General features: G+C 40.2%; 2 protein-coding genes across 4 annotated transcripts in view; one reads left to right on the forward strand and one right to left on the reverse strand.

Annotated features, from left to right (window-relative positions):
- The window catches only part of ACOT12 (acyl-CoA thioesterase 12), a 40,635-nt gene extending 38,901 nt beyond the window's left edge, over positions 1-1,734 (forward strand). Inside the window, exons 14-15 of the mRNA XM_063129662.1 lie at positions 153-267; positions 1,431-1,734. Of these exons, the coding sequence (XP_062985732.1) occupies positions 153-267; positions 1,431-1,574 (259 nt within the window). The 3' untranslated portion in view covers positions 1,575-1,734. The remainder of the gene's footprint in view (positions 1-152; positions 268-1,430) is intronic.
- Positions 1,735-2,424: 690 nt separating this feature from the next.
- Positions 2,425-10,328, reverse strand: ZCCHC9 (zinc finger CCHC-type containing 9). 3 transcript variants are annotated; one of them, XM_063129663.1, is made up of 6 exons: positions 10,220-10,328; positions 7,798-8,175; positions 6,447-6,597; positions 6,160-6,252; positions 4,276-4,344; positions 2,425-3,171 (listed from the first exon to the last, which is right to left on the reverse strand). In XM_063129663.1, the coding sequence occupies exons 2-6, from the start codon at positions 8,155-8,157 to the stop codon at positions 3,053-3,055; spliced, it is 792 nt and encodes a 263-aa protein (XP_062985733.1). In that variant the 5' UTR covers positions 8,158-8,175; positions 10,220-10,328; the 3' UTR covers positions 2,425-3,052. The 3 variants fall into 3 exon arrangements, with proteins under 3 accessions (XP_062985733.1, XP_062985735.1, XP_062985734.1); XM_063129665.1 differs by lacking the exon at positions 10,220-10,328 and adding an exon at positions 9,814-10,011; XM_063129664.1 differs by lacking the exon at positions 10,220-10,328 and adding an exon at positions 9,472-9,734.
- Between the last annotated feature and the right edge of the window lie 4,309 nt (positions 10,329-14,637).

Genomic DNA, 14,637 nt, shown 5'->3' on the forward strand with positions numbered 1-14,637 from the left:
TCAATTCCTGTCATCTCCATGTAGAGCAGGGGAAAAACTCCTGCATGAAAACTTGAAGAGCAGCTGCCAGTCAGTGTCAAAAATATTAGGCTTAATGGACCAATGGTCTGACTTAGTATAAGGCAGCTTCCTATGTTTCTTATTAAATTTAGAGACCCTTACATAATAGCTGCGAGATCAATTGCTTTGACGGCTGCTCCACCTTCTAATCAGAACTACTACAGAAGTTCAGGATTCCTCATCTACACTGATGGTAACTCCTCTTTGGTAAGCAGCTTTATAATTAAATAAAATTATTTGATGTGAAAAAACTGAGGTAAATGTTTGTGCTTCAGTAACTGAATGTGTTGGCAGTAAAAGTCTTGTGCCTGAGCAAAGTTACAATGTAAATATGGTGTGCTGGCAAGTTGGCAGTTACTGTTACCACTAAGAGGTGAAAATGAAGCCAGGTTTCTTGTCTTTATAAATGGGGAGGTAGGATAGAAATTGGTCCCATCTGATTGGAGAATAAGTGAACATTCTAAGGTTGCCCATTGGTCCTAAGTTTACACAAAAATGGGATGAGGGAATGTTGGCCACATCAGAGCTGATTGGGTGGAGAGCTGCTGTCAGGAGGAGTCTAATAGGAGAGTTTGCCTGAGGAAGAGTCATCAGGAGGTGTCTTTGTAAAAGCTGCAAGACCAAGAGGCCGAGCTGAAAGCAAATGAGGCAGAAGCTGAAAAAGGTCTGCAAGTACGGAGAGGAAGACTGCAGGGGCAGCCTTCGGAATAAAGAGCTGAAGCCTGAGTGATAGCTGGTGGCAATGGTCTGAAGACAGAGCAGCTGCTGTACCATACTGAAGGCTTCAAGGAAAACTGTAAAGGTTCCAGGAGGAAGTCAAACCCTACGAGAGAGAAACCTGCCTTTCAAGCCTTCAGAAGGCCTGTGAGTTAACTGGGATGGAGCTTGATAGGAGAATTAGTTTAAGATTGGTTAGGAGTAGAACTTGAGCTTCTCACACCTGTTTGGTAGTAAAAGTAACTGTATAGAAACCCTATTCAAATGTAGTGACAATGATTATACAAGCTTTCTTGTATTATTTCTTTTCAATAAAATACTATATATCTTTGTTTATTTTCCTGGTACCTCTGATGTTTTGCCCCAATGGTTTAGGGGGAAACATGTATTTTAAATAAAAGGTGCAATTTAATGGTGGCAATGAAACTGAAGGGACAGATCGTCCAATGGTGGGAGTGACTCTCCATATTTGGTGATAGGGGTGGGATTGCCCTAGTGTAGAGGCCTTCACCCCAAGGTGAAGTTCACCACATAATATGCTTTAGTTTTTTTCTTTCCCCCTCCCTCAGTGAATCCAAAGATATTCAGTATGATTGTTTCATTGCTTGTTATTTCAAGAAATGACTTACGTTGACCTTCTATATATTTTAAAGGTATATTACTTCATCCAAGGTGCACATGACATCATCCCTTATGTTGCTGCAAATGTTTTTGGCCAATCAAAGTGCATTGAAGATACAGCTTCTGTGTGTATCCAGTTCTTGGAGTCAGAGAGCTGCAAGATGAACTGCATTTAGTTAAGTAACACTGAAATACTTGAAAATCACAAAAAGGGCTTTAAATCTTGGGCAGAAATAATCATTCACACCAGCGTTATCAAGCTGTTAAAGCGAACTGCCACCTTAGTTTATAATTGTGACAGGCACAATATGCCACATCATCCATATTACCATTGAATGAAAGATCTTCAAACAACCTCTAAAATTTCATTGTATTCTTTTGGAGCCCTCACCTTGTCAATGCAGCAATTCTTCACATAATTAAAATGTACTGATTTTAAACAATTCACTTTGCTGTGAGTGGACATTTCTATTGTAATGAATTTGCTTATTTTGCTATATATTTCAACCGACAATGGCATGTATATTAGAGGCCAGTTTGCATGTCACAATAAGCCACAGTGGGTTTGTTGTTCGCTCGCTTAGCCACATTACTCCTTGCCAGACAATAGGGCATTCTGCGGCTTGCTTCCCCCTTAGTTCTCCCACCTGTTCCTAGAGTTGTTCTAGCCCGTTCCTGGCAATGCTAGGGAATGACCCTGGGAGTGTCTGTGAACAAAGCATATGCACTACTGCAAAATGGGCCTCCCCCTTTCCCCAAGCTATGATGTACAGCTTGCTGTGACCACTTCCCCAACTCCTTCCATTTCTGTTCCTTTGAAGAGAACCGAAATTGCTCAGAGAAAGTCCTCCCAGAAGCCACTAGATCAGACAGGCCATATGCTTTGTAACCTGCTGTAGTAATTTCCAAGATGAAAATGGTAGTTAAAAAATAAAATTTGTGATTATCCAAATGTCACATAATAACAGCAGACATAAGAAGTCAACATAAATGAAATAGAAAACAATACCACTGCAAAGAATACAATTATTCAGAAAACAACCAGGTGTATATGGTTTTATTACATTGCTTTTTTGAAGTTGGATAAGAGAATGAATTCATTCCATTTAAACAACAACAACCAGAGAATTATTCCATTTGCAGTTTCTTATGCTGCAAGCTCAACTCTGCTACTAATAATGTTTAAACATGGTTTTTGAATTCTTATCCACAACTGTTCCTAACTTGGATGCATTGTTGCTTCACCCATTGTGAGGATAGCCATGGTGACGCTAAATTTATTGTGGGATACTTCCCATCAAGGAATGGTTTTTATTTACAAAGAGGGGGTTGGCCTAGCCCCGCTCACTTTTGCTTAGTGGTATGTCTAGCAGTTACTGAGTGTCAGGCTCGTTGGTAAGCCAGTAATTGCATAGATTACCTTCCTGTTCAAAGACTGCCAGGAGCTACTTGCTGCAATTTGTTCTCCTACAAGGCATTTCCTTTCCTCCCCATAAAGCCTCCACTTCAATTAGGGTTTTATTAAGTGATCATCACCTAGGCGAAGAGACCAACTGTGTAGTTATGGCATCTTCTGAGACCATAACATATTATTACTATAGTTTTTAGCCATACATTAAGAACAGTTATAGAGAATGATGCCGGATAGCAGCTGTCAGAAGTTAACAACTTTAGCTATGTTTGGTTTGGGTTTTTGCTGTTTAGGACTCTCTGGAATTTCTTGATAATCTGCACTCATTCCTTTGAGCCACCGACCAACAGTTACTGCTCGATCTGTAAAACAAAACAAAAATACATGAGAAATCAGCTTTTGGTTATAGACCAGATACATGATCCAAATGCAAAGGAACTATGCTATGTAATTCAATAATTCAATGTAGTCTAGATCACTGTTTATTACAATAGTGATTACATACTGGCTTGGTTCGCACATAACAGCATTCAGCAGCAAATTGTGGGTTAATTCATTCATGATTTTTAGGGATGTGCATCCTGTGCAAGCCGCTTCCAGTTTGCAGCAACAACCTACAAACGCCCCATTCTTAGGTTGTTAGCATGGTGTCCAAACTCAGACACTCCGGATTACCTCAGTTAAACCAAAGTTAACCCATGGTTTGTTTTAGGTTAACCCATGAATAAACCAGTGTCAGGTTCACATTGCACACTAACAACCTACGAATGGGGTATTCCTACATCGTTGCTCCAAACCAGAAGTGGCTCATATGTAGCCCTTGTGCCCCAAAATCGTGGATGAATTAATTAGTCCACAATTTGTGACCCAATGCCGCTGTTACATACAGACAACTCCAGTATTTTTCATTTTTATCCATGGTGAGGTCAAATCAAATTTTAACAGACCTTATAAGAAACTGGGCTAATTTAAAATACCACTGTCAATGTTAACACTTTTAACATTAGATATCAAACCTTTAGTCACTATTTACAAAGCAAAAATTATCCTATAGGAAAAAATCTGTTTTGAACTAAAGAAAGACCCATTTTTTACTCAGAAATAAGTCTCACTGAATCTAATGGAATTTACTACTAAGTCTCCAACAAACAATTTTGAACAAGTATCTTAGGCAGTATCAATATGGAAGTGAAAATTTTCCCTGCCAAAATCAGTAACATAGTATTATGTTAGTTTCAATTTCCAGCTGAAACATACAACAGTAGATGCACTTGAGCCTTTCATATGCCCAATTAATGGTCTGTTTAAAGATGTAGCGTTAGTGAGTAACACAGAAGCATGTCAATGAGGTGACAAACAAGGATTATTCAACTCTGTTTATAATTCACATTTACTAGCTAGAGGCTCACTAATTATAGAATTTATATGTAAGCATTTTGATTTTTGATCAATTCCAGTACCCCCACCTGAGTTTTGATTCTCTGGACAGTCCTTTTTAAAGTGCTCCACAGATCCACAAATCCTGCAAGAACCGCCTACAAAAGATTAAAATACGAAACAAATATATTGCCTGTAATATAAAAATAATGTTCATGTATGCTATTGCCTAATATCAAGTGTATAAAGATGATTTACAATAAAATACAAGGAAGCAAAACTCAGTATTTATTTGTTTTTGTACACCATCAAATCAAAATTAGAAGGCTGAAACAACTTCTATAGGGGTAAGCTGTGTTATTCCTTTAAGGTGCCACAAGACTTCAAAGTTTTTACTATAACCGACTATGCATGTTTAGACAGAAAAAAGTCCTACAACTCTCAGTATTTCCCAGCCCTAAAATGTTTGTTGTAGCATACTGTGACAAAACGATAATTTGTGTTATCGTTTATATGTGTATATTTAAGTGTTTGGTTCAGGTTGGGATTTGCTGTGGCCAATTCTTTTATTTTCAGGAAATGGTAAGTAATTGGGAGGGGGGAGTTAGAATAGTGAGCAGTGTGAATGGTGTCATCTGATTGGTTGGTTGATTTGAATGGAGAGAGAACAGGGGGAGTGAGAGGCAGTTGGGCAGTCCGAGTTAGAAGAGTCAGGGTTAGGGAGTTAGTGAGAGTAGGAGTGAGTGAGGTTTAGTAGGGGCTTGTTTCAGTATAGTATTAAGAATGTGAGGTTATAGGATTTGGAGGTGGTTAGTATTCCCTGGGAGATAGATGTATGTGGATAAAGTAGAATAATCTTAAAGCGTTCTTTAAAATCGTTTTTCTATATGAATAAACTTTATTCTTATTTTGTTTAACAACTACCTCTGCTTAGTCATATGTGTTACTTCAGATGGACAATACACATGCACACTCACACACACAAAGGTGTATTAGTCCCTCATTCTTTTAGAAGATAAAGAATAGGGTAGTGGCAGTGAAGAACAGGTTTGATAATAGACGTCACAGAGGATGGTGATGCCACACATACATTTTCATAGAGTCCATTTCATCAGATGCATAAAGTGTTAACTGATATAATCAATTTTCAGATAGACTGATACAGAGGGGGAGGAGGAGCAGAGTGACCAAATGACAAACACACAGTTTGTGACATTTCTATATGAAGTTTAAAATAGGGGACAGGAACCTAATCTAAGCTGTGTGCCTTTCTGTGTAGAGAAAAAATGGGCAGGTGTTCCAACCCCTTGATGCCTTCTGTCCCACAGGCATGGTCAATCGCCTCATCTGGCCCCTGGACCAAAACAAGTTGCCTAACCATGCTTTATATACTTAACAGGGACTGGAAATAAATGCCATTAAATAGAATTGCATTTAATGGCACTTACTTTTGAGTAGACATATATAGGGTATAACCAACTTTCTAGAACAAGGCAAGACAGATTCAAAACCTCTCATGATATAGGTGCTTTGGAAGACTCTACTATTTGGAAAATAAACAATAAAAAGCAATGCTGAACACACAAACTTGTATACATAGTTTGTCTTTCTGGGTTGTCTTTCTGCATATAGAGAATATGCAGAAAGAATAACTGAATACTGCTCTCCTACATCCCTAAAATTAAATGGTTTTGTTGTTTTCCCATATCAGTATTTTGAAAAGCCTTTATGGCAGTCCCTTTGAATTTCAGGAATATCTCATTCTCTATACGAAGATACTAATGATGAGGGCAAAGATTTATCTGATTCTAAGATAGAATGTCTCAGAAATGGTGAGATGAGTACAATGTATTTCTTTATAAGGCTGTCTCTTTTCACTCAAGCTCTTGAAGTGAGGGGAAGCGCTCTGAAGTGCATCAATTAGCCACTTTATGAAAAAAAAATTAAGAGGCTTTCAACAGAGTTGTACTCACCTTCAGCATAGAGTCCTTTAGGATTATCAGGGCATGACCTTGAAAGATGCCCCATCTCACCGCAAATAAAGCATTTTGCATAGGGAAATTCTCCTGAAAGTATTTAGTAATGTTCATGTTATGATGGAAATGCCCACATTAAAATCACATAAGACTGCAGTGAACCAGCATCACTATAATCAGTAAGGGGTGAAGTCTTTAACATACTGGGAACTGCAGAAAAAATATTCAGAAAGGCAGAAACATTTACCAAGCCCGAAATACAGAGTTGTGGTTATCAAACATACCAAGAGCTGGATCCGTTTTTGCTCTGCATTTGCTGATTTCATGTTCTGTAGAGCCACAACGGTAACATATTCCAGTTCCCATATCTTGGCTTTTGAGTACTGCTGGGCAATCTGCAACACCGTGTCCTGGCTTTCTGCAGTGGAAGCACACCTTTGACAATACAAGCTGAATTACTAAGCGAGCAGAAAGAGATAGGAACCCAAAGCAATCTCTTTTCCACTAGCCACATTTAAAATGAACCTTACCCCAAACTAATAAGGACCAAAAGTAGGAACGACACTGGGTATTCAGAGTAGCATTACATCAGAGATTTTAGATCCAAGCCAGAGGAGATGCATTAAATGTGTCTTTACATTTAACATGCAAGCAAATGGAATCAGCTGAGGGGATGATCATTAAAGGGATCAGAGCAGGTGTGGAAGGGGAAATTATCTCTTTTCTCCCCTGCTGCGATCATGGGAAATCTTTCCTCTGAAGTATTCTCATGGGAAATCTTTCCTCTGAAGTATTCACATTGGGAGGATGCCAACTTTAGAAGAAGGGTTTTGTTCAGGAGTGCAACAAGAGGGTTAAATTCTTCTCCCCTTCAACACCTACTCTGATCCCATTAATGATCAAACCCTCAGTTGAGGCAATTTGCATTTAAAAAAACAAAACCCTGCCTTAAATGCAAGGACATTTTTAAGCACAGACTGAAGTTAAGATACCTGAGGTGAAACGCTGTTCCTTTCACCTGATCTTACATTTAACAGTAGTATTGATGTAACATGTCCAGATAAAAATCTTTGCTTACCTTCCTTACTCAGTATCTTAAAAACCCAGTGCCACCACTCTGGAATTTGATCTTTTCCCTTAGTCCTAAGCATAACCAATGGCATTCATAGAACCGCTTTTGAAAGTGATTTCATAAAACTATATTTGCCCTTGAACACATATCACACAGCTATCTATGTAACTTTGAGAGAGGAAACCTTGAGTAGGACCTAGCCTATGGATTCATCCTCAGAAAATGATTTTATTGAATCCGGTTGTTCATTTTGCCAAAAATATAAGCCCATTCGATTACTTTGCGAAGTGATGCTGAAAATACCAATTAATTCATCATAATCTTGCTGTGGCCAAAACTGCATAAACGAACTCTTTGTTTGTATTAGTTATAATGTACTCTACAGATGAAGAGTGACAAAGATAATATTAACCATGTTATTCTTTAAAAGAAGCATCAATGCAAATCTGGTTTTAAAAACATAAAAAAATATCCATCCTGACTTAGCTGCATGTGTATGTGGCATTCCACTCGTACTATGAGAGAAGCAACACTGAAAGAACAGCAACAGAACAGCAATTTACCATTCTGTTTGTCTTTATTTCCTGCCTCTTCACTCTCCTGTCCTCTCGCCGCTTGTCTTTTTTCAAGGCTGTAGCTATTTCTTCCTTTGCTTCATGGCTGTTGATCACCATTCCATTATGCAACACTTGTGAGTTCTGTTTTAAATATTCCATAAAACCATTGACATCTTCATTCAGATAGTCTTTTTTCTTCTTATTTTTCTTCTTCCCTTGGGTACTTTTCAAAGAAAGCCTGTTTGAAGAGCTTTGCTTTTTATTTGTTGCTGAGGTTCCAGCAGCAGCATTTCTCATATCCTCCCATGGTGTTGCATCCAGAGCCTTCTTACTATGGGTGACATTAGCTCGAGCCCATCTTGTCATGACTTATATCAAACCTTTCTATGAGATTTAAGAACAAATACTGTTAGGTCCACAGGAGTGGAATATGGCCATATACAGATTTGATTAATATGGTCGGTGTATAAAAACATTAGGGAATTATAAGAATGTTCCGACAATTACTAAATGTGATTCAAGATAAAATAAATACATCAATTTATTCAGACACTTGGGATTTTCCCAGTCTTATACCAGAGTTTTGAAAAATGATTTTTTGCCAGCACAGTTTGAATTCTATAACTTTAAATTAAAGTAACAGTCTCAGAGTTCCTAAAATCAGCCTCTCATGAGAATTGCAACAGAAAACATCTTACATCTTGCCTAGAATTCACAATTCTCAAGAATTTGTATCACAGCCTGTTAGTAGTGGTAGTACTCAAACAAAAGACTGGTCAGTAGTTCTGTATTCCTCCCCATCGATCTCAGGAAGCAGGCTGGAAGAACAGCTGCCAAGAGCATTACATCCAAAATCGTAACTTTAGTACTGGGGTCCCCAACATGGTGCCACAATGTCTTGGCCCCCAGCAGATCCGAATCTTTACCTTTAGACTTACAGAGTGAGAAGGTAGAGCATGATAGGAGACAATGGCAGCTGTGCCTCGCAAGCACCACAGGGTTGTACACTTTAGGCACAGTGAAAGTTGCATTACGCACAGTCAGACCATTAGTCTATCTAGCTCAGTATGGTCTTGAAATGGGTAACTCTATCCCGCTCCATCTGACTAGCTTGTTTCCTAAATTTGAATGGGTGAATCTGATATTCACCAGATGAAGAGAAAATACAATAGCTTCAAGGATAGACCCCACTCAGTGAAAGATTTATGAAGCCAGCTGAGTGTTCTGGGCATCAAGAATTAATTTATATAGGTTATGATCCCTGAAATTTCTCTCAGGCCAAATAACACAAAGTAGTACCACAAAATATCTTTTTAAACAAGCCTTCCCTGGACTGTAATTTATTCTGGTTTTATGTGATTTTAATGTTTTAAACTGGATTTTATGGTTTTAGTTGTAAACTGCCCAGAGAGCTTAGGCTGTTGGGAAGTACAAATATGTAATAAATAAATTAATTGCTCAAACAGTATTAGGCTGGTCCATGAAGTCACGAAGAGTCGGAAGCGACTGAACGAATAAACAACAACAACAACAAAAACCAAGGAAAACACATTACTACATACAATGCAATTAGGACAATTAGAAGCATAATAGAAATCATGGCTAGCATATTCTTTAGTAAAATTAAAGTTCTATACCTCTCAACCAACACAGCAATCAACATTATGATCTTATAGTTACCAATCTGGCAAGTATGGTTTGCAGAGTTCAGATATTCATGTTTGGTAGGTGTCTTGTTCTCCCACAATTTCTCAGGGCAACCAGATCTAACCTTTGCCTTTGATTACCCTCACAATGTCAACTACTTCACCTTATTTTTGGACTTGGTTATACTACTGTTTTCAATGTAGCCAGGTCTGATATTGACACCAGTAATATCTAGATGAAAGTATCTCTGCTAAACAGATTTCTGCTTCCAGCACCCAACCTACCCATTGGTGGTAGCCCCCCTTCAATTCCAAGAATATGTTCAGAGGAACCCTGGTCTTAAATTGTAAGTATACAGAAGCCCCTTTGAGCTACCATTTCGCATCTGGCTCTGGTTGGTGGATCTCAAGGCTGAAGTAGTTAACAATGTAGTTCTGTGAAGCCTGACATCTGGTCTACACCAGCCGCCCCCAAGCTAGGGACCTCCAGATATTTTGGACTTTGTTTCGGCCCCAGCCAGCATAGCCAATGGTCAGGAACGCTAGCATTGTAGGGGGAAATCTGGAAGACACCGAGGCGAGCAAGGCTGGTCTCTCCTGACCGGAAGCAGCTGTGTAGGCTTGGAGAGAGTCGCCTTTCCAAGCCCTACCTGGAGGTGCGGAGAACACTTCCGCAGAAACTTTCTTGAGCAGCCCCACCAACCCACAGGAAACCAAACCTTCCTAGTTAACAACTGAACGCCAGTGAGCCCTCCTGAAACAACTGCCCAACGGGTACCGACCTGCTCCGCCTGGCGAGTGTCCAAAAGGGCTTCTCCGGACCACGAGGTTACCCACCGGTCTCAGAAGGCGACAAGCACGCCTGCAAAGCCTCCCGTGCAGTAGAAACGCACCGCCTGCGAGGGAAAGAGCGGCACCGGAAACGTCCGGATTCCAGGCCGTCGCACTTCCTGGAGGTGGGCAGGGCAGGGCCGTTGCTACGGGGTCGGGGGCGGGAGGCGCAAGTTACACGCGTCATTCGCTGGCGTTCGAGACGGCCTGATCCTAAAGAGAGCAAGGCCCGCTTAACGCATGGAGATGAACTGGCCGGAAGGAGCCTAGCTCTGCATAGGGTGGTCGGTTTTGAGACGGAGTGAGGAGAGCAAAAGAAGCCAGCACGCTCTCGCTGATTGTCGAGCTCTGGTTTCTTTGGCAAATGTCTGCAGCTGTAGGTAGCCACATAGCTACCATCATTTCATAGGCGAAAATAGCGACATTTGTAGAATTACTGGAACCCCTCTTTTGTCGTGAAGGACTACTGCCTAAATTGTGTGTGTCCCCCCCTCACTTTCACACACATACGCCCCTATAGTGCTCGGGCTTCTGAACCAGGGGTAAACTGCAACTCCTATCAACCCTAACCAATGGCCAGGCTGGCTAGAATAAACACGGTCACCTCGTTAAAATGGGGAGTCAGAGGAGAGTAAAGAAGAAGAATAACCATGGATTTTGGCATTTTTCATGTGGTCTGACATGGCTTACTTTGTTTTATATCTAAAAATTCACTGCCTTGTTTTCCTTTTCCCTCACTATCTGTTTTTTCCTTTTGTGTCATTATTATTATTTTTTAGCTCGGAAGCTTGATGTCAGGGACTGTTTTGATCTGTAAGCCACTCTGGGAACCTTTTCGTGTGAACAGCAAGGTATAAACTTGTTTTCTGTGTCTTATCCATAAGTAAGCACTGGAATTGTTAGGAATATCTTTGCAGGATGTGGAAAAACACACTAGTTGACTATGAGCTGTTTGCACATTAATTAGGTTCCTCATTGATGCTAAAGGATGCCTTTCTGTAGAGGTGTTGACCACTTTACCTGATGGCACTTCGGCTCCAGCCTTATTTTGGAATAATATTTTGGAAGCCTGTCCATTGTTTTCCTCTTCCAAAGTCCATTGATCAACTACATCTTGTTTGCATGTACACACACCTTGTTTCTCCCAGTTCTTCAGCTTTTAACTTCACATGTTGTTTCTCATAACTTCCTTTCAATTCAGGAACCCATTTACTCAATAAAGGAACTATTATTTGATTTTAAAGAACACAATGGCTAAATTTTCTAAATATACAAAGGAGTGTGAATGCAAGAAGATCATAGGTGGATTTAAAAAGTGGGGGGAGACTATTAAGAGACTATCGCTAAAAAAAAAAAGTGGTAGGAATAAATGGATAGTTCTCACAATGGGGGGATGAAAGAACTGGAGGTTTGTGGATGACACAGGTTTGTGCCAGGTTTGTGGATGACACAGTAGTAAAATACAGTAGTAAAAATACAGGAATACAAAGAGATCCAAAAGGATCTCCAAACTGGATGAATGGGCATTAAAATGGGAAATGTCGTATTTGAATGGCTCACTTTGATGACAGCCAATGATGATTGTATTTCACAATCATACAGTCTTCTTGAGATCTCCTCTTTAGCCCCATCAAACCCTCTTGTAAGGAGATAAACTTGTGAGCAGCCCAATTTGGATACAGAATGGCTCATCTTTTCTGCCCATGAAGATTGCTGCTTTTAGAGCTAACGTTTGAATTGAGTGACACACTGTTTCCAGCCGGACAATATCTTTGGATGTTGATCTGGGGACCCCAAGCGCTCTGGTTAGAAATTTATGTTGCTCAATCGCTAATGGTGTAATATCTGCATGGGCCCATACAGGCGCCCCCTACAGGATCTGTGGGAGTAATTTAGCTTTAAACAGTTCTATTAGGGGAGCTGTCATCTTCCCCCCAGGCCCAGCTGCAAAACGGAAGATAGCATTTGCAGTTACATTGGCTGATAAAGCTGTTACTTTTAAGTGCTCAGACCAAGATCCCGAACTCTGGACTGTTATTCCTAAGTATTTGTATTTATTCACCTGGTCGAGCTGGCGGTTGTCAATCTGCCAACGGTATATCTTCCTTTCCCCCCAAAAAACTAAGATTTTAGTTTTATCATAATTAATGCGGGCCAGTACTGGTACTGCAATTGAGCCTACTATCAGTTTTATATTATTAGCTTGTATTATTCTTTTGATTGTGGTGAGATGGTGTATGGACATGCTATTATGTTATTGTGTTAATATGTTATTTTGCTACTATTTTATTTGTTTGCGAATGGCCTAGTTGGCTAACAAGCAATAAAGTGTAAGAAAATGGGAAATGCAATTCAATGTAAGTGTAAATCTGATGTACATTGAGGCAAAAGAAATCTGATAGGGTCTGAGCTGGTAGTGTCATGGTGGATTGTTCAATTAAAACATCAACCCAATGTGCATGAGTTGTGAAAGGGGTGAATTTCATCTTCGGAACCGTTAGGATAAGGATAAAAATATAACTAACAATATTGTAATGCTTTGATACAAATCAATGGTGGAACCACTCCTGGAATACCAGGTACTGTTGCTGTTGCTGCTATTTTTATTGTTGGTTTTTATTACTGTTTTTATTTTGGCTTTACTTGTGTTTATTTTATCAGTTTTAATATTTTAATGGTTCGAATTTGTTTTCTTGCTTTAAGTCACCGTGGGAGTGCTTCTACCTTGAAAACTGACCAATAAATACTTTAAATTAAATAAAATGATACCGTTCTGTTTGTCGCACAAAAAGAATATTATAGAGCTGGAAAAGGTGTAGGAAAGGGCAACCAAAATGATCATAAGACTTGAGCAACTCCCTACAAGGAAAGGGTACAGTGTTTGCAGCTATGTGCAGAGCAGTCCCATGGCTTCTCATACAGTGTCTGAAGAGCCATAGTAAGGTACAGACCACCCCTGGCCCACAAGCATGGGCACAGCTGTGACCTTGAAGGCAGGAATGTGAGCGTGGATTCCTTTCCCACCTCTCTCATGGAAAGCACCACAGCGACTTCTTTTCAAAGGAGTGATCAGGTGGGTGGCGAGAAGAGGGAGAGGGAGAAGCTTGGATCTGCTTGATCCAACGGCCTCTCCATTGCCATCCCTGCCCACTGCCAGGTTAAGCAGGTAGAGAGGCTGAAAAGCCCCTTCTAGCTGGAAAAATAAAATAAACAGAGGAATGGAAGGCTGTAAAAGCCTCTGTCCTCCTTATGCCCTGCCTGGCTCTTGTTGGCAGGGCTTTGGATAGAGACAACCACTCCAAGATCAGAGCCTTCTGTCTCCGCATTAAAGGAAAAAAACTGCTCCTTACCAGGCTTTTAAAATTATTATTATTGGGCCTTTCTACATTCACTATGGGCTCCTTCAGATGCAACCGTATGATTTGTGATTGAAACCTTCCCCTCTGGCCAATATTTCATAGAGCTCAATGAAAGGGTGCCATCTAGTGGCAGAATTAATCCTATGATTATCTCAGAGGGGGAACAAGATTTCTGGGGAAAGGTGTGAGAGACATTTTTGAGGTTGATGGCGTCATATAATGGACCTGCAAACATCTGCAAGTGGCCAATCATGAGCATGCAATAAATCGCTCATGTAGCGAAGCTCTTAGTTTCTTAGGTGTGATATGACTTACCTCCAAGTAAACATCTTGCCTATACCAAAATTGTTGCTCAGGATAGAAGACATCTCCTGTTCCCACATTACAAATGGCCACGTTTGGATGATTATAAGGGGAAAAGAACCTATCATTCCTTATTATTTATTTATTGCATTTCTATACTGCCCAATAGCTGAAACTCTCTGGGCGGTTCACAAAAATAAAAACCATAAAATAGCTTCGTATAAAATGTAAACCACAATATAGAACCAAAGTATAAAAGGACAATCAGAATAAAATCGATTCCACAATATATAATCACAACCAAAATAAAATTATCATGGCTTCTTCCCCCCTCCCCCATGTGTGCCATGCACATGACTGCGATTTGCATAGTTACCCACGATCCAGCTCAGGTTGCCATGTTGTCTGAACCCAGTGCATGGCACGGTAGGTGTGGCTTCTCACTCATTCCACAGCCCCTACTGCAAGCAATGGCTTGTGGTATGGGTAAGAAGCCATCCCTGCCATGCCAGGTTCAGATGACACGGCAACTGACGCTGCATCATGAGTGATTCTGCAAATCACGGTCTCACATGCACAGAGGCAGGGGGAAAAGCAATGATGGGTTTTGAAGTCAATATGTCACAATGTTAGGAAGTGCAGGATGTGATGCTACAACAGTCTTCTGGGCACTGCAAATGTTTAGAACTGGGAAGCTAATTGATGAA

This window comes from Elgaria multicarinata, chromosome 6, assembly GCF_023053635.1.
Source record: "Elgaria multicarinata webbii isolate HBS135686 ecotype San Diego chromosome 6, rElgMul1.1.pri, whole genome shotgun sequence".
Lineage (NCBI taxonomy): Eukaryota > Metazoa > Chordata > Lepidosauria > Squamata > Anguidae > Elgaria > Elgaria multicarinata.

Bases quoted from the DNA above. Each gene is read 5' to 3' on its own strand.
- ZCCHC9 (XM_063129663.1), bottom strand. From the start codon at position 8,157: ATGACAAGATGGGCTCGAGCTAATGTCACCCATAGTAAGAAGGCTCTG. The intron at 6,598-7,797 runs GTAAATTGCTGT...GTATTGTCAAAG, and splicing joins AAATAAAGACAAACAGAATG to GTGTGCTTCCACTGCAGAAA. The intron at 4,345-6,159 runs GTGAGTACAACT...AATCTTTTGTAG, and splicing joins TAAAGGACTCTATGCTGAAG to GCGGTTCTTGCAGGATTTGT.